General features: G+C 44.3%; 1 protein-coding gene across 4 annotated transcripts in view; it reads left to right on the top strand.

The window, feature by feature from the left end:
- The window catches only part of LOC110496267 (semaphorin-6D), a 96,071-nt gene extending 75,010 nt beyond the window's left edge, over positions 1–21,061 (top strand). For 2 of the 4 annotated variants that reach the window (XM_090208687.1, XM_036952841.2), the window contains exons 12-20: positions 854–1,071; positions 3,064–3,195; positions 3,374–3,529; positions 4,876–5,049; positions 5,678–5,818; positions 7,026–7,103; positions 10,439–10,497; positions 11,178–11,228; positions 18,448–21,061. In XM_090208687.1, the coding sequence (XP_090064813.1) occupies positions 854–1,071; positions 3,064–3,195; positions 3,374–3,529; positions 4,876–5,049; positions 5,678–5,818; positions 7,026–7,103; positions 10,439–10,497; positions 11,178–11,228; positions 18,448–19,772 (2,334 nt within the window). In that variant the 3' untranslated portion in view covers positions 19,773–21,061. Of the gene's footprint in view, positions 1–853; positions 1,072–3,063; positions 3,196–3,373; positions 3,530–4,875; positions 5,050–5,677; positions 5,819–7,025; positions 7,104–10,438; positions 10,498–11,174; positions 11,229–18,447 lie in introns of all 4 variants that reach the window. The other 2 variants (XM_036952839.2, XM_036952838.2) reach the window with 1 other exon arrangement.
- The last annotated feature ends 5,216 nt before the right edge of the window (positions 21,062–26,277 follow it).

The raw sequence follows: 26,277 nt of genomic DNA, 5'->3' as shown, positions 1-26,277 counted from the left end.
TGAGAACTTGTGGTCAATCCTCAAGAGGCGGGTGGACAAACATAAACCCACACATTCTGACAAACTCCAAGCATGGATTATGCAAGAATGGGCTGACAGTCAGGATGTGGCCCAGAAGTTAATTGACAGCATTCCAGGGTGGATTGCAGAAGTCTTGAAATAGAAGGGTCAACACTGCAGATATTGACTCTTTGCATCAACTTCATGTAATTGTCAATAAAAGCCTTTGACACATATGAAATGCTTGTAATTATACTTCAGTATTCCATAGTAACATCTGACAAAAATATCTAAAGACACTGAAGCAGCAAACTTTGAAAATTTATATTTGTGTCATTCTCAAAACTTTTGGCCACGACTCTAATGTATGGACTGTGTTCTTCAGCTCTGTCCATTAGAGCAAGACGTGAGAATGTACTATGTTCCCTTATCAGATGTATCAAGACAAGCTGAGATGGGTGATCGATTCATTGTGAAAAATTAAAGCCACCATTATGGTCGGACATAGGAGATTAACTATAATGACAGGTCTGTAGCCTTCTGGACCAGATCCACTGAGCTATCATGAATGGGAAATGTGACATCCATCTGTGGGAGTTAGTCTGGTGTAACCAGCGGGTTGCTCCCAGGTGAGGGCAAGTTGAAAATGAAATGGTAACTGCTGGTGACAGAATCTCAAGTACCCGCTACTACCGGTGTGCCCTTCAGCAAGGCACTTGTTAACCCCAGACAGCTAGAACTGTGGCTGCTTCAAGCCTCTCAAGTCCCATGTCTCAGGGGGTCAGGAGAAGAGCGCCAAGGATAATAAAGCACTATTCTGTGATATTTAATTATTTTCTGGTTCGGCTCCAAGGTGGTGTTCTCTCGTGTGGCGCGGGTGTGTAAGAACGACAACGGCGGCTCTCCTCGGGTGCTGGAGCGCTACTGGACCTCCTTCCTGAAGGCGCGGCTCAACTGCTCGGTGCCCGGCGACTCCTTCTTCTACTTCGACGTGCTGCAGTCACTCACCAACGTGCTGCAGATCAACCAGCGCCCCGCAGTGGTGGGAGTGTTCACTACGCAAGCTAACAGGTTAGCCTAGCGATCAAGAAAGTAGTGGTGAATGAATGCTAAAGGACTGGGCACTAGTCCATCAAAGCCAATATCCATACGTTTCCTATACCCCTTTCATACAGACAGAATTCCTACTATTTTACTATGGATTCTCCCTTTTACCTGCTATTTTGTATATCTGAAAGGGGTCGGGGGGTAAAAAAAAAAACACGGACAAATAAAACCCACCTAAAGATCAAGTAATGTAACCAACATACAGGTATCGGGTCTGTGTGATTTGTTCTCTGCTTTATTAAAGGTAAATTCGTTAACACTTCCATTGTTCAACACCTCCCTAATTTGAAATGCAAAAACAGCCCCCGTGTACGGCTGGGCTAAAAATAATTGTTTATCTTTTTTTCAAACCTAACGGCGATTCACAATATACAAAATGTTTTCTCTAAATAGGCTTGCACAATTAAAGGTCAATAAAGAGCATTTCAAACAGTCAGGAATAATCTAATGAATTCAGGGCTTATGAAAGTATACCTAAGCTAAATAAAATCCTTCCACAAGCATGAGACCCATTAACAATTGAATTATTTTGCTTTTCTTTGCAATAATCACTGATCTGGCTTGCAATTAGTCCTAGAAAATACCTTTTTTTGTTACAAATTTTACCAGAAATATGCACGTCCACTCATAGTGACGAACTTCTTGTAGCAGGCATTATAGAAAATGAACACAGGTCTCGTAAACAATCTCTCAAGCACAAGCCCACATGCTAGCGAGTAGCCAGCTAATCTTTACATTTCAAATCTAGCCAACTTGGATCTATTTGCTTGCTAACAAGGTAGAACAATTGAACAATTGAACGCACCCTCCTGTCCAGCTGTTTGAATGACGTAGCCTGTTCACTGTAAGACTTGAAATCAAGTGGCCTACCTGGATAAGAAGAGGCTTATTATTTCACAGAAGGAGAACGAGTTTCCAATTCCTTATATAAACGTGTCTCTTTATGCTCATTGCACATTTATAAATTTGCACATTTATAAAACGCAGACTAGAAAGCTAGCACATGACAGTATGTGGCTAAAATGCTGCTATGCCGCACACGACAAACGGCTCATACGTTTTCCACAATCATGTTCATTGATACTCTCGTTTTCGTAGGGTCTACTCTGTTTCACATGTTGGGAGCTGAGAGCTAAAAAGGTTAAGTTCTCCCAGAGTGGCGCAGCGGCCTGAGGCACTGCATCGCAGTGTTGAGGCGTCACTACAAGCCTGGGGTTCGATCCCAAGCTGTGTCACAGCAGGCCGTGACCGGGAGTCCCGTATGGTGGCGCACCTTTGGCCCAGCAAGGGTTTGGCAGGGGCGCTTTCCTTGGCTCATCGTGCCTGCAAGCTGACTTCAGTTGAACAGTGTTTCCTCCGGCACATTGGTGCGGCAAGCTTCCAGGCGTTAAGATGCAGCGTGGCTTGGCGAGTCATGTTTCGGGAGGACGCGTGACTTGAACTTTGCCTCTCTGCCTCTTAATGTATAGCCCAGCCCTACCCCCATGGTTTAACTACACCCCGCCACCCTTCACAATTTGCCAGTTACCCACTATGTATAAAAGAGATACATGCAAGAAAGTAGTAAATAAGGGGCTGTTCGAAAGGGGGCCATATAAACATTGCCTTATACAGTATATTTTAGAGAAAATACCACATCTTCTATCTGAAATGGGTATTCCACTGCAAAAATATGCAACACCACTAAAACTGGAAAAACAGCGTGATAAATTCACTCACACTGGACCTCCTTCCTCGCAGCCCAGGACCATTTTAGTTTTACCACAGAAACATCTTGATATTGATTTTTAATTATACACAGAGCTGTACTCACCAGATACGAATCATGTCGCTTTTTTTTCACCTTGTTTGACCAGCCAACCATGTTTCAACAAACCTTTTCCACAGCTCAATCCCGCAAGGCTCTTTTTTATTTATTTTTTTGAACACACTCTTTGCGTCTGTCTCCCTCGTCAGTATCCCTGGCTCAGCAGTGTGTGCCTTCTACATGGACGACATAGAGAAGGCCTTCAATGGGAAGTTTAAGGAGCAGAAGACCAGTGACTCAGCCTGGACCCCGGTACCGGAGGAACAGGTGCCTAAGCCCAGGTATGAGACTGTCCTGAAGGGGCACTAGAATACATATGACCAGGCATGACAACAAACCTATGAGTTGGCTATACAGCACCAACAGATCTGGGACCAGATCTGGGACCATCACAGTACACACCTGTGATTTTGTTTAAATAAGACTTGCCAAATGTAATTTCTCTATTCTCTGCTTTAGGCCTGGTTCCTGTGCCGGGGATGGCCCGGCCTCGGCCTACAAGTCATCCATCAACTTCCCCGACGACACGCTGACATTCATCAAGTCTTACCCGCTGATGGACGAGGCGGTGCCCTCCGTCAACGACCGGCCCTGCTTCACCCGCACCACCAGCAGGTACAGTAGGGCAGTACCAAGCAATATAACCACTTCTCTTTGTGTGGACAGATGGAAACATAGACAAATATACAATAATGCAATGTAATATAACATTTGATCAAATTGAACATATATCAGTATTTCAGTGCAACCATAAATCTAATTAGTCAATGAATGACACTTTACTCAAACCAGATAATTGAAGTTCTCGCTCAGGAACAAAACCCAGAAATTGCCTCAGCCTACTGCTAGTGTATTTGACCGGAGACTGTGGCTTCATCCACAAAGTTTGACATTTACTGGCGGTGCAGAGGTGATATGAGCTGTTTGTGTCTGCCTGCCGTACCCTCTGGGTGACCCGCCTGCTGCTTCTCACTGCAGGAAGCTGATGTGATACTCTGGTAAATGACAACAAAAGTCAGGGGTGCATGGGGAACGTGTTATCTCACACTGCTCCCAAATCTAGAGACGAAACATCCTGGTGAAATGTCCCGAAGTCCTAGTGAAGTCATGGAAATATTGGAGATAAAATGGGGTTTAAATCATAAGATATTCTCATCGAGTGTGTTGAGTTCATGAACCCGAGGAAATAACATATTTTATAGCATAGTTGATGTTAATAAACTGAAAATGACATATGCAGTCTTCAGCAGCCAGTTGAGATGACTGGCGTTAGATATGCACGTGCAAACACACAAAGATAAGAACCTGCACATTCTGGAAGCAATCATGGTTCATTTACAAAACCTTCCTTGACAGCTGTTATCCTGCTAGGCAACCAACAGTAACCATTCGGGAAAGTGCCAAATTTCACCCAGAAAGTAGCCTAAAGCAGAAGTGAAATTTCAACGCAGCTGCAGTCTAGCACTTCTGTCTACCCCATTTGAGTGTGCTCTCCACTCCATCTTTTGGTGCACAGAAAATGACAGAATCACGTGGGTTAAAATCAGGAAAGCACAAAGGGTTGAAAAACCATATCCAACTGAAAGTCTCCTGAGTGGCCCAGCGGTCTAAAGCACTGCATCTCAGTGCTGGAGGCGTCACCACAGACGCCCTGGGTCGAATCCAGCCTCTATCAAAAACCCGGCCGTGATTGGGAGTCCCATAGAGCGGCGCACAATTGGCCCAGCGTTGGCTGGTTTTGGCCCGGGTAGGCCGACATTGTACATAAGAATTTGTTCTTAACTGACTTGCCAAGTTAAATTATTTTGAATTTTTATTTATTTATAACCCTATGTTGATCCGTATCTCCATGCCAGTCATGGCGGTGCACTTGTTCTGAATGACTGACACATTATGGCTGACTAGTTACCGTTGCCGGTAACTTGTACAATCAGCGCTAACTGTGTTTTTCCCTTCTCCAGGTACAAGCTGACTCAGATTGCGGTGGACACCTCTGCCGGGCCGTCTAAGGACCGCACTGTAGTCTTTCTGGGCTCTGAGGATGGCAGGGTCCTGAAGGTGTTGTCCAGCACTCATCCTAACGCCTCCTTTGGCTCCCAACTCTTGGAGGACATTGATGTCTATAACCCCTCTAAGTCAGTACAGAACCTCTATAAATCAGTCTATAACGGGTTTAGTAAAAGCAAAACTCGGTAATGGAATGAAAACCTGACTGTTATATAAGCACCCGTGTCTAATTTCAGCCGGGAACGTCTCCAAATGAATTAGTCTATACCTGATTTAAAGGAATACGGTATAAATACTGACCACGGCATCATAATGACGTAAAAAGCATAATAGGATGCAAAACGGTGAAAGTCCTATTTCTTGAAAACTTGATTTCTGACATGCAACAGTTTTTGGGACTATACCAGTGGACTAATGAAACAAATACCAAAAATAGTTTTTGAGCGGAGTATTCCTTTGAAGCTTGTAACCTACATTAAAATGGTATTACCCCTACCAAATGATCAAAATATTAACTAAGGTACTTCACAGGCAGAGTAATCGCATTTTCCACACTATATTGGGTGTTCAAATGGTATATAAACTTACTAAATGAACATTTATTACAGAGATAGAAATGGGAGCCCCGGAGGCTAAAGGCGACCTGTGACTAATGAATAGTACTGTGAGTCACGTGTCTGTGGTTCTAACTCTAATCCCTTAGTATGGCTGTGCTGTAAGGGTTCTCATGTGTCACGTGACCATATTTTGCCACAGGTGCAACGTTCAGGGGCAGGAGGACAGGAGGATTCTGGGAATGGAGCTGGATAAGGAGCATCATGCCTTGTTCGTGGCCTTCACCAGCTGTGTCATCAGAGTACCACTCAGCCGCTGCACCGAGCACGGCGCCTGCAAAAAGTGAGTTACAACAAGGCAGAGATGATTGTGCAAGAGTGCAAAGGGGGAGGATATGCAGTATTGCTAGGATTTAGTACTGCTTTTACACTGCTCAAAATGGTGTGCTCTGTGTTATAACAAATACTTAGTCTCTGGATACCAAGCTCGTTAGATGTCAATTTGTGGTCAAGTGATTTCAGTATAAACAAATATTTATATTTGTCCTAGTCATTTTGCCAATTAATGGGCAAGAAGAGTACAGGGAAAGCATGAGGAAATGACCAAATTCCCCAAATGTGTTTGGCACAGAGAGCATATTTTGGCAAACAACCAAAACATTGAAAAGGGCGGCTTAATTGCCCACATAATCAATATTTGAACAGCCTGTAAATGTTGGGGGAAATGTTTGCGATATCATTAGCACAGAATACCACATTCAGAATATCAGTATAGTTGACTGATCCTCCCATTGGAATAATTCAACATTAAAACACCCAACAAAAAAAAACAAATTTCCTCCTTCGTAGTCTGTCACACACACACACACTTGCACGTGCATGCACACAAACACAGTAGGTCAGCCCACAATGATGCCGTGTGCATCATCTCCTACTGGCGGGATGTGAGGGAGGCAGGGGTTCATGGAAACAGAGAACTGAGTGACAAGTGAGAGACCCAAAGAAGACAACCCTCTCTCCTCCTCCCATAGGCAAGTGAATGACAGACCCTCCCCTCTCCCTTCTTCCTCCCCGAGAGCTCCCCCTCAGTCCCCGTGGCCCTGGCTGTCAGTGTGTCACCACGGCTGGGGGAGAGAGACTGAGGACACCTGTCACTAAGATGACTGGCTTCACCCCTCCAGGCGGCCCGTAATGACACGCACACACAAATATTTAGAAACCGATGCACACACCTGTCCTCTAAGGTCTGTCACGGGCATACTTGTCATCTTGGAGAAAGAGCTAAAACACACACTGACACTGTCAGACACAATCACCTCTCCCGAGTTCACACGCAGGCCAGCCAGTCTCGCTCTGCAGAGCACCAGCTGGGGAATAGCCCCAACCGAATATGCTCCACTAGACCGCAGCAGTATCCTTGGCTCAAATGTGTGTGTGTGTGTGGCGTGTCACTGTGTCAAAGTAGACACAGTCGGGCGCCCATCGCCTGCACGCCAAGGAGCGATATCATACAGGGATTTTAACCGCCTCTTGCCTCGTAATTTTTCTAGGAGTTGTCTGTCGTCCCGCGACCCGTACTGCATCTGGCTCCGGACTGGGAGCTGTGCCAACATGGCGCCAGGGTTCAAGTAAGTGTCACTTTCCTTCCTGTCGGGCTGAAAGCCGTCAATCTGAAAGGTAATAAAGGTTTGAGAGTGTGATCGTATATCTATCATCGGTATTGGGCCCCATAAAAGGAGAGGAGATTAGAGAGTAGAAGATATGAGGGAAATAAATCTCAAACCCTGTGGAAGTCATATTAAAGAAGAATGTATTGAGTGAGTGACATCATTGTACTGCAGATAAGGGCCGCTCTTCAAAGATGCATTTTCTTGCGCTAGTCAGTTTCTTTATACCAGCAAGTTATACACTCTGGTGCACCGTATGCTAATATGCATTCATTTGTTTCATTATATCTGCTGGCCTTGGGCCAGTTTCCACTTGTGCAATGCACTTTAAGTGAAAGGAACGCTCAACCGCTTGAGCCACAATGGCTTGAGTTCATTGATTTATTTATGAGCTGACAGATACTGCAATCGTCAGGAATAAAACATGTTTTCACCCCGGACCTCCTGAAAATGAAAATAGTCTCTCTAATTATCTGGAACATAAGAAATGACTGAACAACTGATGGGTTGCCATCGATCAGTTCTCATGAACCGAAGAGGGGTCATTTGACACTGTGACTCATAATCGTTGATCTCCAGTGCCATCGGAAAAGCTGCTGTGTAAAAGGGCGATTATGGTGATTCACTTGGCCATGCCACCAGTTAACCTTGTTCCACAACACCACCCATTCCCTAGCAGTGATCCTGGTTTCTGTCCTGACCTAGTGCCATCGCACCCGATTTCAACTAATCAAACAAATTGCAAACACTTTGTTTCGCTGATATGAGACGATCCCCTTAAATATCCCAGTGTAGATTTTTCTTTTTTTTTTGTTTGTTACTTGGTCAGTAAAAAGTGAAGATTTTAGATGTGTGGGACCGAGTAGAAGAGCGGAAAGCACTCTGCCTGGTTTGACTGCTGAAGAATTGAGTTTCGACATGGCACTTCCAGGGTTGGCGGTTTAGCGCATTTTGTCATGTTGTGTCCGCAGTAAAAGCCTAGATTGAACCTTTTAGATGCTGAAAAAAAGGTCATTTAGCTTCTTAAATGTCGTAGTGCACCAACATGAATTCAATACCACACACTGTAATCTAATATTGGGATTTGTGGGAAAACGTTTCGTGACATTCCTCATTCCAGCAGCACAGGAATTGGCGGTTTAAGATGAGGTTTCATCAAACTTGAGACTATTGCAAGTTCCATGAAGTTCCACTCAAAAGTATCGGTCACAATTTTGGATAGAGAGTTGGAGTTCAGTGGGACGAGGAAAGTTTTCAGGGTTCTGGAAACACCTCATCCAGGACACTGTGGTTCCGCCACTTCCCTAAGATGAGCAGCAGATGGGCCTTGTTGTCGTGGCAGCGAGTCAGTGGTTTCCCTGGAGACTAATTGGGTTGATCCAGAGGTGAATGTGACAGCTGCTTTGGCAGACCAGGCCGTCTTTGCAAAACGCTCCAAAGAGCTCCCAAGTGAGGCAACCCGGGGAAAAACTAAATGGAGTGGAAGTCGGTCCTGAAGGAACTCTGCAGCCTGGCCCGCCACGGTTTAAAATATGTTGCTTGTTCTCCTAAACTTAAACTTCTATTGAGGCCAACTCCAACACTGAATCCTCTGTATTTGGTTGTGAGTGGGTGTCCCTACCTGTGACGGTTTTCTATGTTTTATTGGCAAACATTTCTATTAATATCCAGTGGTGGAAAAAGTACCCAATTGTCATACTTGAGTAAAAGTAAAGATATGCGTTGATAGAAAATAACTTGAGTAAAAGTGAAAGTCAACCAGTAAAACAGTACATGAGTAAAAGTATTTGGTTTTAAATGTACTTAAGTATCAAAAGTAAATGTAATTGACCAAAGTATGGATGACCAGGGATGTTCTGTTGATGAGCGCATGAATTGGACCATTTTCCTGTTCTGCTAAGCATTCAAAATTGAGCGAGTGCTTTTGGCTGTCAGGGAAAATGTATGGAGTAAAAAGTACATTATTTTCTTTAGGAATGTAGTGAAGTAAAAGTAAAAAAAATAAAAAGAATCAAGTACAGATACCAAAAAAACTACTTAAGTCGTACTTGAAAGTATTTTTACTTAAGTACTTTACACCACTGTAAATATCTACTTATATCTACTTATCACTGTGTCTGTATGCATCTCTGGTAGGTCGTTTTTTGCATGTATGCGTTGTCAGTCTTTTTTCTGAGAATTTGCATCTATTCATATGTATGTCTCCTAGTCCTTTGCCCTCCTTCATTACAAGCAAATAGAGCTTTAAAGTGTCAGCGAGGGAAATGAATAGCGCTCTCTCGCTCACGCATCCCACACTTCTTTTGAGAATGGATACATAGAGAGCGAGTGAACGAGAGCGAGAGAGGAGGGGGAAAAGCAAAAACAAACAAATGAACACAATGCAAGGACTCCGCAGCTCTGAGATGGAAAGGGCTGGAGGGTGAATGAGAATGTGCGCCCGTTGGTGTCAGAAGTAGGATCCAACCTAATCCTATTCATTCCCCTTCCCATAATGGACACTTGTGTGCTGCCTTCAAACCGCACATTCCATTAGCTTCCAGCCACTCTAAATGTATCTGGTTGTGTGTGGACCTTTTCTCTCATTCACAAGCACGCTAAATCTATCGATGGCTATCAGTGCAAGCGGCATGCACTGATTGAAAAATCCTAATGAGAATGAACACTCCGTGGGCAGGAGGGGAGAGAGTGGCCCCAAATACAGCGCTTAATAGTTCAAACCCGCACTCGTGTGTTTCACATCCCTCAAAAGTGTGCTGGAATATGCACAGGCAAGACACTGTGTCTGGCTACATATTTTGTTTGAATAGGGTCTGGATTATGACCTTGGCTTTAGTCATAGCTGCCTTTTTTCTCCTGACTGATGCAGGCTGTCCTTGCCAAATGAGGCCCGGCGACATCTGCTCCCCCTGTCACCTGATAGGAAGAGTTATTGTCATCTGACCTTTATCAGTCGTGGCGCTGGCTTCTAATTGGACAGCAAAAATGGATGTTCTCTCCGTTCGTGCCATTCTCCTGATTCACCCACCTTGTCTGTGGATGGTGAAGTCATAGGCATATGCAGGATGTCTCTCTGACACAGTGTACGGGCTACAGAAATTCTTCTCTCCTCCACGACTGGCAGGTCGGGCAAGTTCTCTGTGTCAGGATGGCGCTAAATGGGCTTCCAGCCTGGAGTGAATGACACGGGTCCCAATTACAGTTGGATAGGTGGCAGCAAACAGGAAAACAGGTGCTGAGCCTCCATTTTTACTCTCTCTCTCTCTCTCTCTTTCTCTCTCTCTCTCTCTCCCCAGGGCTGGCTTTGACCAGGACATCGAGGGAGACCACTCACTGTACCCTGAAAACTGCCACGGTGAGCTATCATCAAAGTCCCCATGGCAACAGGCCAATCACCTAAACATTAGCCCTGTAAGAAGAGGGTCTATTCCTTCATGGAAGAATGGGTTTCACAGGCTTCCATGGTGTTATATCAAATACCTCCTCCCCTTTTGTTATGGATTTAATTGATGATGTGGCAATTGAATTTGCTACCTGTCAATCTGCCAGCTAACATTGAAGTGGTACAGTATCAAATCAAATTGTATTTGTCACATGCGCCGAATTCAACAGGTGTAGTAGACCTTATAGTGAAATGCTTACTTACAAGCCCTTAACCAACAATGCAGTTTTAAGAAAATACCTACAAATATATATATTTTTTGAAGTATGTTCTTAGATACACACGGAAGTTCTATCAACAAGGCTACATACTGCAGACACATGCTACATGCTACACTGCATGTTTATACAAGGCAGACTAAAAGTACAAGAATATGAAGAGAAAAGTACGGTAGGGGAGAAAATGGCACATCTAAAAATTACTTTATGACACTTGAATCCACAACTGGGTCACAATTTGGAACCTACTACTTGTATTTCACGTCACGCCGCCGGGAGAACCCCATTTATTTTCTTATGTCTTTGTGAGCGGTATGTCATTCACTCCGTCTTTTCTCTCTCCATGTTAATGCTTTGTTTTGCTCCCATCAGCAGATGTGCTGGCGACCACACGAAACCAGAACTCCGCGGCAGACTCGGCCTACGGTCAGTTTCCATTTCTCCCAGTCTTTCGCCCTTTCTTTCTCCCTGTGTTGCTTTCCAATTCGTTTTATTGTAGTATGACTGAGCATAAACACTTTGAATTAAGTTACATGCAATGAGTTTGCTATAACTATTGGCAATTAGTAGTTTCACACCATGACGATGTGAACGCTTGACCCTTTGCTTCTTGTATGTCTAATATCTTGAAAACTTGACTGCTGACATGCAAAACCTTTTGGGACTGTATCAACAGTGGGACTAATGAAACAAACATTTTTTAAACAGTTTAAGTGTATTTTCCCTTTAAGGCTTCTCACTAGACAACTTGAAAATGAAAGAGTACCCCAAGCTTTTCCGTGTCTGTTAAACCTTTTGACTTAGAGACCATTATAGCTTTTTACTTGAAATTCAAAGTATTGTTTGATTTGAACAGGTTCAGTTCGCTCCTTCACAGGGCTACAAACATTGCTCTAGTTCCACATCTTGTAGAGAAGATTAAACACGTGTTGCTGCTTCTAGAAATTGGAGGCTGAGGAGTAAGATCAGATACACTTTTTAAACCAAGAGGATCTCCATGGGCAGCCGATAGATAATGTACTTTCAATCTCGCAATTCATAACTCGGCATGGCCCAAGTCAATAAACCCCTGGTAGGCCTAATATTACTTGAGCATGGTAATTGTAATTCACAGAGCGAGCCTCACACCAGAGAAGACCCTTGTGATGTAATAGAAGCCCAGCCTTTGCCATTCACTGTGATTAACCCAAGGAGTGAACGACGCTATTAGAGGCTAATGGAGAGACTAGCCTCGGCTGCCAACAGGCACGTTGGGCTTTAACCTCCTGGCCCTGGCGTAGCTCAGCCAAGCGTGAATGTCTGTCAGAGAAGTGATTTCTCGATTTGGGGAAGTCCAATTCTGACTGGAGTCTGTTTTTAAAAAATAATGCTATTTTGAGTGAACTTTGACTGGCCCCCAGGTGCAATCTGTGTATAAAATCATGGCGGTATCGCCTCATTAGCAGTCAATCCCATCATGCAGCAGCACACAGGGTTCAAGGTGGCCCTCCACGAGCACCGGGAACACAGCGAAGGTGGTTTTCAATCACTGAAACCCCCCAGAAACACTGGCAATGCCAAAGTCCTTGAAACGGTCTTGATGGCTATGCAGAAAACGTCCTGACTCCAATGATGGACTAGGCGTAGGGAGCATGCCAAAGTTTAGCCAGGTAATGGTCAGAGTGACTTCTGAATGCCTATGAAACAAATCAATTTAATGAAGGCAGTGCTTTACTGATCCTGGTTAAAACCAGAGGATGGAAATATGACATGAGAGCTTACCACTGCACTTGGAATATATTATCTTTATCGTGGCTTTACATACAACGATTATTGATATACCCGTAAGCCAGTTAGGATGAACTTTGTCCATAAATCCTGCCCAAATCTGACATATTAACTTTAGTTCTAAAGTGGATACGTTGTACATAATTTAGAGATGCATCAATAGGACATAGGGAATGCAGTTGGTTATTGAACTGCAGCTCCTATAGTAAATGACAGTGGCCTTGTGCCCATCTATGATTACTCCACAAAGCCTAAGTGGTCCGCAGTGTTCTAAGAGATTGGTCCTGCGGCTGTAGAACATTGGACAGACCTGTGTTGTGCCAGCTGGCTCGAACAATCCGGTCCAAAAATTGGCCTTGGTTTGTTCCGAAAGCTCTACAAGGTCTTTTAAAAGGAACAAGAGCCCCTTTTGAAAAAAGGTCTTGCGGGCGAACGCTGTGCAAATGATCATAATTACCGGCAATTTATGACTTATTTGGCAGTAACTGATGCTATAGACCTTCCCTTTTAATACAAGGAAGATAACACAGAGACACTCCATTTGTAAGTGCCTCAACTCATTAAAAAACACTTTAGGAACTCGGCGGTGGGTCGTCAGCTCGGGTGGAGGTATGCAATTATGGGGCCGAGACGGAGCAGAAATCACATCAGATTGTCTCATTTGCATGCGTTATGTGGACGTCCGCCTGGTATGCCGACCTCCTAATTACTTTTACGGCAGCTTAACGTATTTCCTATAGCCGTCCGCGGTTTATCACCTTGTAACAGTATGCACCACGCGGAGCCGCGGCCCGGGCCGTATCATTAACAAATGTACACGACACGCACGTCTTCACCTAGTGGAAATCCTTGGCATAAAGAGAGTCATATACTGTGGTAGGTGTAACGCCGTATTGAAACGCCTATGTGTAAATAAATGAAGAGGCTGGGGAAACGATTGAATTGTCAGTTGGTATTGACGTTCAGATTGAGTCCGACAAAGGGAAGATTGGTCTTTTGAGACCGGGCTGAATATCATTTCTCTCACCAGTGAGAACACCGCCAACCTCTATTATACCCTGAGAGTGAGTCACTGGAGCCGGTTATCATGCTCAGGTTTTCATGTATTCAGCTTCTCTTGGGGGTGCCTAGTGGCTTTACTTGTTGACGCAGTGATTTCCCAGGCACATTCATGCAGGAAACATCAATCCTGAAGGGAAGCGCTGTCATGTTAGGCTTGGCAGCATCCATTACAGCGGTGACGAGGGTGCTCCGCCTGAAACGAGCAAAACAAGATAATGAATTTACTGCCCGTCGAGCGACGTGTGCATATGGGAAAGCCAATGATTCCAGTGGCATCTATCCTAGAGGCAAGGCGTTGTACAGGCCTAACAGCAATGTGTCATACTTGTATTGTACATTTAATGGTCGGAAGCAGAGAGAGTTTGAACCTCCGGACTGGTGGTGAATTCACTTTAATGATGGGGTGGGGAAGATTTTACCTGAAAATATTTTCCTTTCTTTGGCTGGTGAAAAGGTGTGCCTGACCTTTCACCTTTTATTTAACTAGGCAAGTCAGTTAAGAACAAGTTCTTATTTACAATGACGGCCTACCACGGTCAAACCAGGACGACGCTGGGCCAATTGTGCGCCTCCCTATAGGACTCCCAATCACAGCCGGATGTGATACAGCCTGGATTCGAACCGGGGACTGTAGTGATGTCTCTTGCACTGAGATGCAGTGCCGTAGACCGCTGTGCCACTCGGGAGCCTGTACTATGTTGTTATGGTAATAAATACATTTTGTTTTATTGGCAATGAATGACTAAAGCTTTTCAGAATTCTGAGTAAAAGGCTTTACTGATCAGTGTTCGTAGAAGATTTATTAACTGTTAGACCTCTCACACAGTGACCAACCAGAAATTGAGCGAAGCCGTTTTTTACCATATATAAGCCGGTTTCGAAGCCGGTTGGATTATTTTAACCAATCACAAGCCTCTCCAGCATACATCATTTCACCTATTACTTAAACCTAACATTCCCATTGTCCTGGCTCAAGAGTGCTCAGGTTCAGAACATACATGTGTGACTATAAACTCAAGCAGAAATACATTACCCCGCAACCTGAAGTGGAGCTCTGCTGAACTTAAAGATCTGCTGAAAATACCAGATGCTCCCCCATTCAGTTGGATACGTGAAAATGCACCATTTTCTAGTTGTACAACTAGGAAACATATTATATTATGCAAACTGTTTGACAGCTCCGATTCTGTTCCCTGGCGGGCTCTAGTCATAATGCCTTTCCCCTCAACCACGAATCCCAAAAAGCCTTACATGTGTTAAGGTAACGTGCATATACACACTCATAAATAGTACTATTCTGAGTGTTATCTGGATTTCAGTTACCGGAGCGTTCACTGGGCACTCCAATTCCACCACTAAGTGCTAAATGTTATATTCATCTGTCAGAATTATCTCTTATCTGTTCTACTGTTAAATTACCATTTATGACCGAGAACAAAATGCACACAGTTCATTTTTTTTTTTTTGATTGGGATTTATACAAAATGGCCTACAAAAATATGTATATGCAGGTAACTGCCAAAATGAAAGGGACACCAACAAAGTGTCTGAATATAATTTTGGGCCACCATGAAGCCAGATCTGCTTCAATGCACCTTGACATAGATTCTACAGTGTCTGGAACTCTATTGGAGGGATGCGACCCCCTTCTTCCACAAGAAATTCCATCATTTGGTGTGTTGTCGTCTCGGGCGCCGCTCCAGAATCTCCTATAAGCGTTCAATTGGGTTGAGATCTGGTGACTGAGACTGCCATGGCATATGGTTTACATTTGTCTTTATGCTCATCAAACCATTCAGTGATCACTCGTACCCTGTAGATGGAGGGGGCATTGTCATGCAATGGGGGCATAGCCATGACAGACAAAATAATGGACTGCCCAGCATTTTTATACATGACCCTAAGCGTGATGGGATGTCGATTGCTTAACTAACTCACAAATCACACTTTTGTAGAAGCACCTGCTTTCAATATACTTTGTATCCCTCTTACCCATTATTTTGGCAGTTGCCTATATCTACCAGAGGACGTTTGTTCAGAATATCACCTCAAGGCAGGGTAGAGTTTCTGATGCTTGTTTTGCTCACCGGCAGTTCCGTAATCCTTCAAAAGGCACATCCTGCCAAGTCCTGAGGCCTGGTCTAGCCTCCATTGGCACTAAGCAGAGAAATCTGGATACCTCACACTCCCAGCAGATATCCATATGTCCTGTTCATTGAAGCCAAATAAAGAGGCACGATCACACCCTTTTATTAGCACGGGCCATAATGCTTACACTGCGCCGTATCGTGTCAAAATGACGCCAAGATGAATGCTTCGTCAACATCTCATTATCTGTCTTCACGTACAGTAGCATTGCTGTCCTGCCAACAGAAGTAGCACTGCTGTGAAGTATCAAACAGTCCCATTTTGATTGGTTGATATATTAACCGGTCTGTGCTTGACATTGCCAGAAGTGTCATGGAAAGTTATCAAATGTATTTATAAAGCCCTCAGCAGATGTCACTAAGTGCTATTCAGAAACCCAGACTAAAACCCCAAACAGCAAGCAGTGCAGGTGTAGAAAGGCACAATAAAGTGCAGGTTACTTGGGACTGTGTATCTATCAGACTTGACTAATGGCCAAGACCATTTGGTCGCTGAATGAAACGAGAGACAACAGTTTGTGTGTGTGTGCGTGTGCGAGCGCCACACTCTCTTAGGCCAAAGGTAACAGGGTTTCTAATGTTGGTCAGCAGTTTGTGACCTTTTAAGCAACACTATCAATGGACAGTGTGTGCTGCAACAAAGGCAACATCAACAAACCTTGTCTCACGCCGCGCGAATGCCACTGCATCGGCCTGTGAGTAGAATCTAATGCCAGTGCTGGAGTCCCTGTACCTACCGGCGTACTCAGACCCTGAATATTCCTTTCTCTGTTCTTGCCCCTGTCATAAAATGTCTGATTGTGCGATAGCTTGGTTTCTAATTGAAGTCATTTGTACTCTTATGACAAACGGAAGATGTTTGTTATACAGTATATTGACTTTTCTTTGTTGTCAAATGATAGCTGGAGCATATCCAAGCCAATCAATTTTCCGTGTCATAACTGTTTACTGGAGTTGGTAGATACCTCACACATTCAACAACTGTTTTGACAACAACAGAAGCCATGACTCTCTAAGCAGATCCCTACGTTTTAACCCTTGAATGCTACTCTAAAGTTGGTTGGCAGGCCGTGCCAGCATATCGCCCTGTGCACGGGATCTCAAACCGGTGCTAAAATCCGAGGCTTATCATGCATTTGGTTCCCATTAGAGGCGAGGAATCCTCTGAGAACATCACTCTTTCTGGAAATATGTGACCTACATAAGAGTCTATATGAGAACCACACGGGAAGGGCTTTGCTCGACAGGGCTTTCGAGAGAAAGACATTCGTTTTGGTTGAGTCTAATTACCATATCTGTCTCTCTCTCGCCCTGTCCTATTTTTAACTTTTGGAGGGGAAAAAAAGAGACAACGATGAGATGAAAGTCAGAGTGTTGGTACTCACCAGGGGGAGATGCTATTAGTGGTGGGCGGGATGTGTGTGTTCTGTTTCGGTATTCTTTTGCATAAAGGATGTCCTTATTGTGTATTCTTCTACCTCCAACTTTTAGTTCTAGAAATCTGTTCTGATTGCAAGACCACGGGGCCAAGCGCTGTTTCATACTTCACACTTTAACCATTACTCCCAAGATATCCACATCTTATGAAACTATATACATGGTAGTCTTTGTAATGAAAAATGTGATATATATTTTAAAAAATCCCAGGAAGTGACAAGCGACGCTTTCTTTTAGTTACCCCGGACCAGCATGCTCATCCACTCTTCCTGATCCCTCTGTTAGACCTTCATGAGTTACCCCGGTCCAGCATGCTCATCCACTCTTCCTAATCCCTCTGTTAGACCTTCACGAGTTACCCCGGTCCAGCATGCTCATCCACTCTTCCTGATCCCTCTGTTAGACCTTCATGACATTTTAATGGAGCTCCCCAGAGGACACAGACACCATTATCTTTCCTGGGCTAAACCCCACCCCAGCTGCTGCTCTGCTGGATAGGCTCGGGCACCATTCTCATTTAGCCTCCCCATAACCGAGCTGCAAATCCGTGGCTGCAGCCTGCCTGTTCGAGCCCCGATAAGCTTCTGGATATTGGGAGTGTTGATCTTGGCCAGTGCGAGGAGCCAGGTGCACCTGCAGTGAAGTATGAACTCAAATCAACTCTGCAGAGGGGGAGAAAAAACATGGCTTTCCTCCCAGGGTCCTCCTAAGCTTTGTGTGCTCTGTGTTTAGAGTCTGGTCTGATTTGGGTGTTTGTTATGATGAACGAGTAGACTGTCTGGAGGCTTCTCTGTTGTGGCCTCCTGAGACAGTGGCAGCAGAGTGCTTGGCAGGATAGCTCTCTGTGTTTGATGGAGGGAAGAATGAATGACTTGGGGGGCTTGATTCAATCCGTATTGCGGAAGTATAGCCTAAGATGCGCGTTGTAGCTCGATTTTAAATTTTAAAAGCAATGTTTCCGTTTTTGCAGACACTGCATTCACGGTAATGCTGTGTCGTCTCAATAGAAATTGCCTTCACATTTTAACGCAGATCTTCCGCGATACGGATTTGAATCCAGCCCTTGATTTAGGATGAGTCATGCTGTTACAGCCACACTGTGGCGGGGGGGAGAGAGAGACTGTGAAAGCCTTTTGATGTCATGACAGGACCTGACAAGGACGGTTTTATTTTCGTACGGGCTAAGTCATGACGTATTTTTCTTTCTTTTGTTCTTGCTTTTTCTCCTTTAGGTGTCCGAAGGCTCCCTGACATGGAGAAGTCCAGCCCCAGCGTCCACTACACCCTCCTGATCGCCTGCGTTCTGGTGGCCTTCTTCCTCGGCGCCATCCTCTCCGGCTTCCTGGTGTCATGCTACTGCAGTCACAACGCCCGCCGTGCCCACCGGCTTGGCAAGGACCCCGAGGCGTCCATCCACCCCGCCCTCTCGTTGCGCAGCCTGGCCAAGCTAAACGGCCTGCTGGACGGCCAGCCCAAAGAGGAGAAGCTGGACGTGTCCACGCCCAAGATGTACAGCTCCTTCATTCCCAGTGGGAAGGAGCACACTCCAGAGAGGCACGGGATGTCCCTGGGAGACCCGGACCTTAACCTCTCCCAAGGGGAGAACCTCTCGGGCCTGCCCACCCCAGACTCCACCCCGGAGCTGCCCATCAAGAACATGAAGGCCTTCCGGAACCAGTGGGAGAGAAACCAGAACTGCAACAACGCCAAGGAGTCCAAGGCATCCCCTGGCACTGGCTTCAGCCTGGGTTCGTCAAGGTCCGTCACCCAGCAGGTGTTCCCCTTCTCTCACAGCCTGACCAACGGCCAAGCCCTGGGGCACCTGCCTGAGGAGAGGAAGATCCCCAACGATGAGCGTGCGCAGGGGGCTTCGGCCTCCCACTCCTGCTGCCCGCAGACGGTGGTGGACGTGGCGGCCCTGGACGAGCTCCTCAAGCACATCTACGAGGTCAGCGCCTCGGGCAGCCGCAGCATCACTGTGCTGACCTCACCGTGTGCCCCCCTACCGGGTAGCTCCAGTTCCAGCCATAACCACAGCAGCTTCAGATCCCAGCCCCAGATCCCTGAGACGGAGTCAGCCACGTACTACAGCTCCTCCACCCTGCCCAGGGACAGTCTGACCCGCCGCCTGGACGTGCCCCCGGACACCGCCGCCTCCTCGGCCGGCGCCACCCCACTGCAGCAGCAGTCCATCCCCGAGCGAAGCGCAGTGACTCGTCACCACTCCCAGAGGCACTTAATGATCAAGATGGGCAACGGAGGGGCCGTCCCGCGCCAACACAGCTTCAGACAGGACGGGGGTGGGCCACCTCCCCACCAACTGCTCACCCGGATGAACTCGTCAGGTGGTGGTGGGGGAGGGGTCGGCTGTGAGGTCCACCAGCCGCTCATCCCCAGTGCCTGCCTGACACGGCAGCACAGCTACAGCGAACCACCCCACCTTCACCGCGCAGCCATCGTACGCCGCACGGCCTCCCTCAAGCCCCAAGTGCCCCCCAAGCCCCTCTTCCTGCCTGCCACTTCGCCCGTAAATGAGCAAGGCAAGTACAACTACTGAGCGCTAAGGAGTCGGACCTAAGAGGCTCCGAAACGACAGGCGATGTAACCGCGCTCCTCTGAGTTAGGGAAAGTGGAGCTCAAAGGGGGCAACTACTGGGACTGACACACCTTTTGGCGAGATGCCCGAGAATAGCCTCCACACCTGATGAATGTCTTTGTACCATATTGGTATTATTGCAATGCTCCTTGATCACAGAAGGGTGATGAATTCACAGAATATAGAAAATGTGGTGGTATTATTTTGAGGGGGGGGGGGGGGGGGCGGTTCTATATCCTTCAGTGAGGCCAAAGAATACATTAACAGGAGCCCCAGAACTCAATGTAAAGGACAGATCGCAAGTCGACCACCGACGCTATGGACAATGCCTGTTCTAGCTTGGACCCAAGCCCTCAACCTAAGAGAGCACCTCACGACACGAACGAACACCCTGCCTGTAATATGTGTATACTGTATGTGTGTGTATACAGGCATATGCACTGCACGTGAAGATACACACATGGCGTCGCCAGGAAGCAGCTACACGAACTGTGGTGAGACTCAACTCCTAGCCGTTTCTTAACCCTCTACGACATGGAGGCCCCACTCAGTACACACGTTCGGTATTACATCCCTCGGCGCGTGGGATTTAGCAATAACTTACCGTTGTGCAGCTAAGTGTCAACTGGACCCCTTGAGGTAAGGGTAGGTACTTTACTTCATACAGCATACCTTGTGAAATTACTCCTTTGATAATGCTTCAAGTGATTCATTCTGTGTTAATGGAATGATGCTACAGAACGAGACATGAGCGTCAGTATCGACCCAACATGCATCACAGATTTGCCATTATGTTTGTCACTGGTGGGGGGGGTTTCATTGTCATGATACCTAATACAATGAGAGGGGGGGGGGCTCTGCTGCACCGTGACAGGTGGCTGCCTCGGGGCCTGATGAGTTAGGAGAATCATTGACCTGGTAGTGCTATGATAACTCCAGAGGAATTGAATTTGCCCCCAATATGACTGTCGTTGAAGAAGAGTATAGGGGCGCAGTGCATTGCAACCTCAAAAACGAGTTTGTTTCATCCTTAACACTTGGTGAGAATTGGTTCCACGGTGAGGCGTAATCATTCAGGCTATTCAAGTGTCTTAAAGCAGGGTCCCGAGAAATCACTCACGGGCACATAGCGCCCCCTTATGGACAAGCCCTTAATAACTGTAATAGTCAGTACTTATGTTTACCATATTGCTATTAACATTGTGGATATTGGTGTAAATAAAGGCAACTGTGGAAGAATACTAGCCAAACTTTGATTTGTATGTGTTAATGTGTGCCTTCTTTAATAGCGTGGTGTGTTCAACAAAAAAAAAGAGGTAAAAAGTATTTGTCTGCATTCTCAGCCTGTTATTACAAATTAATATTCAGTCTTGCCTCCTGCACGGACTCCATACAGGTTCTGTTTTGACTGGCAGTGGAAGTCTGTCTACATTGTAGCTTGACAGATGTAAAAGAAAAAATGGCATTGTCTTTTTTTTTGTTCATGCTCTTCAAGCTTCTTTATATATATACTCCGTACCAGTCGAAAGATTTGGCATTTCCAGGTGAAGCTGGTTGACGGAATGCCAAGAGGGTGCAAAGCTGTCGTCAAGGCTAATGGTGGCTACTTTGAAGAATCTCAAATAAAATATATTTATTTGATTTGTTTAACAATTTTGGTTACTACATGATTCCATGTGTTATTTCATAGTTTTGATGTCTTCTCTATTATTCTACAATGTAGAAAATAGTAAAAAATAAAGAAAAACCCAGGAACGAGTAGGTGTCCAAACTTTTGACTGGTACTGTATATATTTTTACGGGGGGGGGGGGGGGGGGGGCTAGATGGATAAGATTGGAATAGACCCGAAAGTGTATCTGCAATGTTAGGTCTGTGCATCTGTGTCGTGTTTTTGAAAGTTCTCATATGTTTAACAAGGTATGGACATAGGGTGATGCCTAACTCTGCTTTTAAAAGACTGTATGTCTGTATTTAAGGGCTCCATTCAATCCGTAGATTCCCCAATAGAAATGCAAAGGTCATTTCCGATTTGCATTCGCGCTGCGCACGTCGGCTCAATCTCCGCTAAAGCAGGGACATTGCCGTTTACTTTTCGGTCATGCTATAGAATAGAGCCCCAGGTGTGTGGCGAAAGAAGCCAGCTGACGGGGTTGTAAATGAAAATGCTGCGAGAGGCACTGAAAGGCTGGATGGTTGATGACGGCCTGGTCCAACAAATATGCTATTCAAATGAAGTTCAGCATTATAGGACATGAATTAGGTGTGTCTGGAGATGCATGAAGCGATGCCTACAGTGAGATAAGTGCCCATTGGGTAGATATTTATTTGCTATTACTGTGTAAAAATTGTAAAACTCCACCCAACCTATATTGGTATTTGTTTCATGTTGGTACTATATCAACAATGGACTAATGAAACAAATACCGAAAGGTAGTTTTGGGGTGTAACTTTCCTTAATTAAATACAGTAATAGCATCTTGTGTGCGTGCGTGCAAGGAACCAAGACTTTAACAAGTGAGTTGATTGAGTGTGTGCTCAGCTCTGGCACCTTCTCTGCCTCAAGTTAAGCAGAAATACAGAATGAATATCATAATTCAATGCTAATGTCAATTTCAAGACACATAGGCATTTCATGACAACACTAAAACCACGTTATCTATAGCCCCGCTCCTCTGGCCACTTTGAGTCGGATGCTAGAAGAGATTTTCCAAGTCAGATGAATGTGAGCTGGTTCCATTGGAGTGCTTTCTGCCATGTATACCTTTTTAATTTGCTATAAATATCGCTTCAGAAGAATGCTCTGACATGCATCTAAAATGTATTTCATTTGACATCTTATGTATCATACCATACCACTCACTTGAGGTTTTGCTTTTTTGTTGTTGTAAATATAGCAAACCAGCGGTCACCTGCATCTCTGTGGTGAGTTCTTTTCACAGGCGAACTATGGCCCAGATGCTCCTGAGTTCTATTAAACACAGCTGTATGTCCCAATTTGAAAAGATATCTAATAAAATGCTCTTCAAATGCATGTTGTACATGTGTCAAATAGTTCATACAACTGAGCAGCACCCGTCTAAGCTGAACCAATAAGGGCCCAGTTCTGACCAGAGTTAAGTGAATGTGAATGGAAAGTAATTCCATTTTTAATTCCCACTGATCTCTCTCTCTGCACATTCTGACCTTGAACTTAAGCATGAGAATAGAGTGCTATTCACCTGCTATTTTTTTCAGGTGGAGATCGAAACAATTGAGGTGTGTCCTTATTCGGACCTTTTGAATTAATTCCACAACTTTTACACACGAGGAATCCATGAATATGATCGAGCAAACCTACTGGTTCCAAGTGGGAAAAGCATCTACTTCATTTTTTCTCTCACTATTTTCCACGCACTGTAATGTACATCTTCGTACGAGCTATTGATAAGAGCTAGGTAAATGAGTAATCCGTTTGGAAAAGGGAATTGTAAATATATGACAGTTTTTAAATATTTTCCCTTATCAACTGGAAACAAATGTGAAACCAGTCATATGGCAGCAAACAAGTATAACATCACCTTAACCACAGTAACGTTTCAGAAATGCTGTGCCATTATGCAGAATTTAAAATGTATGGCCTGTTAAGGTGCAGGGATGGGCACTCAAATGTCTTAATTATGGGCTACAGACTGTTTCCTATGATGTCAAATATTAGTCACTATCAGTATCGACCATCGGTAGGCCTAATGTGCTTAACAAGTCACGAGTTGCATGGATTCACTCGTGTGCAATAAGTGTTTAAAATGCTTTTTGAATGACTACCACATCTCTGTACCCCACACATACAATTATCTGTAAAGTCCCTCAGTCAAGCAGTGGATTTCGAACACGGATTCAACCACAAAGATCAGGGAGGTTTTCCAATGCCTCACGAAGAAATCTACCTACTGGTAGATGAGTAAAAATAAAATGTAAAAAATGACATTGAATATCGCTTTGAACATGGTGAAGTTATTTATTACACTTAGGGTGAATCAATACACCACCCTATCGCTACATAGACACAGACATCCTTCCTAACACAGTTGCCGGAGAGGAAGAAAACCATTCAGGGATTTCACCATGAGGCCAATGGTGACTTTAAAGCAGTTACCGGTTAGAGTTTAATGGCTGTGATAGGAGAACACTGAGGATGGATCAACATTGTAGTTACTCCACAATACTAACCTAATTGACAGTGAAAAGAAGGAAGCCTGCGCAGAATATAAATATTCCAAAACATGTATCCTGTTTGCCCCAAGGCACCTAAGTATTAATGCAAAAAAAATGTGGCAAAGCAATTAACTTTGTCCTGAATACAAAGTGTTATGTTTGGGGGAAATCCAATTGAACACATTATCGAGAACCACTCTCCATATTTTCAAGCATAGTGGCAGCTGTGTCATGTTATGGGTATGCTTGTTTTTTATTTTATTTTCCCTTTATTTATACAAGTTTTTCTCATTGAGATAACATATCTTTTCCAAGAGAGACCTGGTCCAATAGCAGCAGGGGGAACAATGTTTCAGACAAAACAACTTACATACACTAACACAACATTAAACAAAACTATAAACACACAGTACAACAAAAACATTTTACAAAAAAACACGAAAGTCTTGACAAAAAAACAGCTTTCCTAAAGACCATTATACTCTTCTATGATATATACACCGATCAAGTGTTTAAACTCCACCAACGAAACTAGATCATCAAATTTTTAAATGTTCAGGAGAGAATTCCAGGACCACGGAGCTAAGTAACTAAAACTATTTTTTACCATGACCTGTTCTATTGTTTGGTACTGTTAGAAGCAAATGAGAATGGGACTGTAATTTGATATTGATTTACTTGTAATCATTAAGGACTCCAAGATAAAAAAAGAAACGGAATGGAGCTAAGAACAGGCAAAATCCTAGAGGAAAACCTGGTTCAGTCGGCTTTCCACCAGACACTGGGAGACATTCCCCTTTCAGCAGGACAAAACATTTCCCAAGGCCAAATATACAGTGGCCGAGTTACAGTTTTGACTTAAAGACCTGAAAATGGTTGTCTAACAACGATCAACAACCAACTTGACAGAGCTTTGAAGTATTTTAAAAAGAATGTGCAAATATTGTACAATCCAGGTGTGCAAAGCTCTTAGAGACTTAGCCAGGAAGACTCTCAGCTGTAATCGCGGCCAAAGGTGCTTCTACAAAGTAGATAAGGGAACACAAAGTAGATAACTGAACACATTTCTCTATTGCTGTGTGCAAACATTTCTAAAAACATGTGTAAAATAAATCTATTTAATTTGAATTCAGGCTCTAACAACAAATTGTGGAATAAGTCAAGGGGTATTAATACTTTTTGAAGGCAGTGTAGGATAATTAAAACGTTATGGCACGCAGCACGCAGACCAAGCCCTAACCGTTTGAACTGGACGCATGGCGCAATACTTGGCTGTGTCTTCACACAGTTCCATAGTTAGTGCAGGCAATAAATGAAGGTAGCCAGCCTACTATTGTACACGATTCTCCCTATTATAAGTCGATGTACACTAATCTTCCAACATTACCGCGTGGTAATTGTCTGAATTCATCAAACCACCGCTTTTTTTTTTTCATGTGCAAAGGCTCTCAAAACCAGTTTAATGATTAATAAATACTTCCCTAGCCCTAAATAATCTACACGATCGGAGTATTTTTAAATCTACAAATTGCTGCTGAAACAGATATGAATATGCATATATTTAGATGGATTTCTTAGATTCTGAACCCGTTCTCTCAATATATTCTATTGAGTCTGTCAGCAAAATTCAAATTTAAAAAAGGCACACCGTATTTAAAGGGATGGCTTAAGATAAACGTGCTGAAACCCCTATTGAATGAAAACTCCAGGAGAAAATCTGTTGGCCAGCAAGTGGGAGGGTTTTCAGCGGTTGAAATACATGTATTCAGTGCGAGCAAGGGAACCACGCCTGCAAAGCCTGTTATACAACTTCATAAGGGAAGTCTGAATACCAACTACTGAGAATGTGTTTGAAAGATGTGTAAGAAAGGCCTAATTTCCTAAATCGGAATCGGCCCCTGGGTGAAGAGTAAGGTTATGAATAAATCACACTGCTCCAAGTGGACCATGTCCTCTGCATGTCCAGTCAATTGCGCTTTTTACTTGGTCTGATCAGACATTAAGATTGCTTTCTATTATAAGAATCGAAATCACTCATTTACATAGTTAATTTAGATTATAACCATTCCTTGCCTGTCAGATTCTGATGTTCCGAGCATGTTAATGTAAAGTTTCGAAAACATGTTTTAAAAATCAAATAATAAAATGTGAAGTCTGTCCTATGACATTTCCTGCCAAGAAATGTGGTATTCATATCACTTCAAATGCACATCTGGGTCATTTATCTTTAATGTAACATAAAATTGGAACAAGAACAGCTTGCAAAAGGTCAAG

The sequence above is a fragment of the Oncorhynchus mykiss genome, chromosome 18 (genome assembly GCF_057628025.1).
Source record: "Oncorhynchus mykiss isolate SJ-2025 chromosome 18, ASM5762802v1, whole genome shotgun sequence".
NCBI classification, from domain to species: domain Eukaryota; kingdom Metazoa; phylum Chordata; class Actinopteri; order Salmoniformes; family Salmonidae; genus Oncorhynchus; species Oncorhynchus mykiss.
Note: the sequence above shows the minus strand (reverse complement) of the source record. Positions and strands in the feature narration are given on the sequence as shown.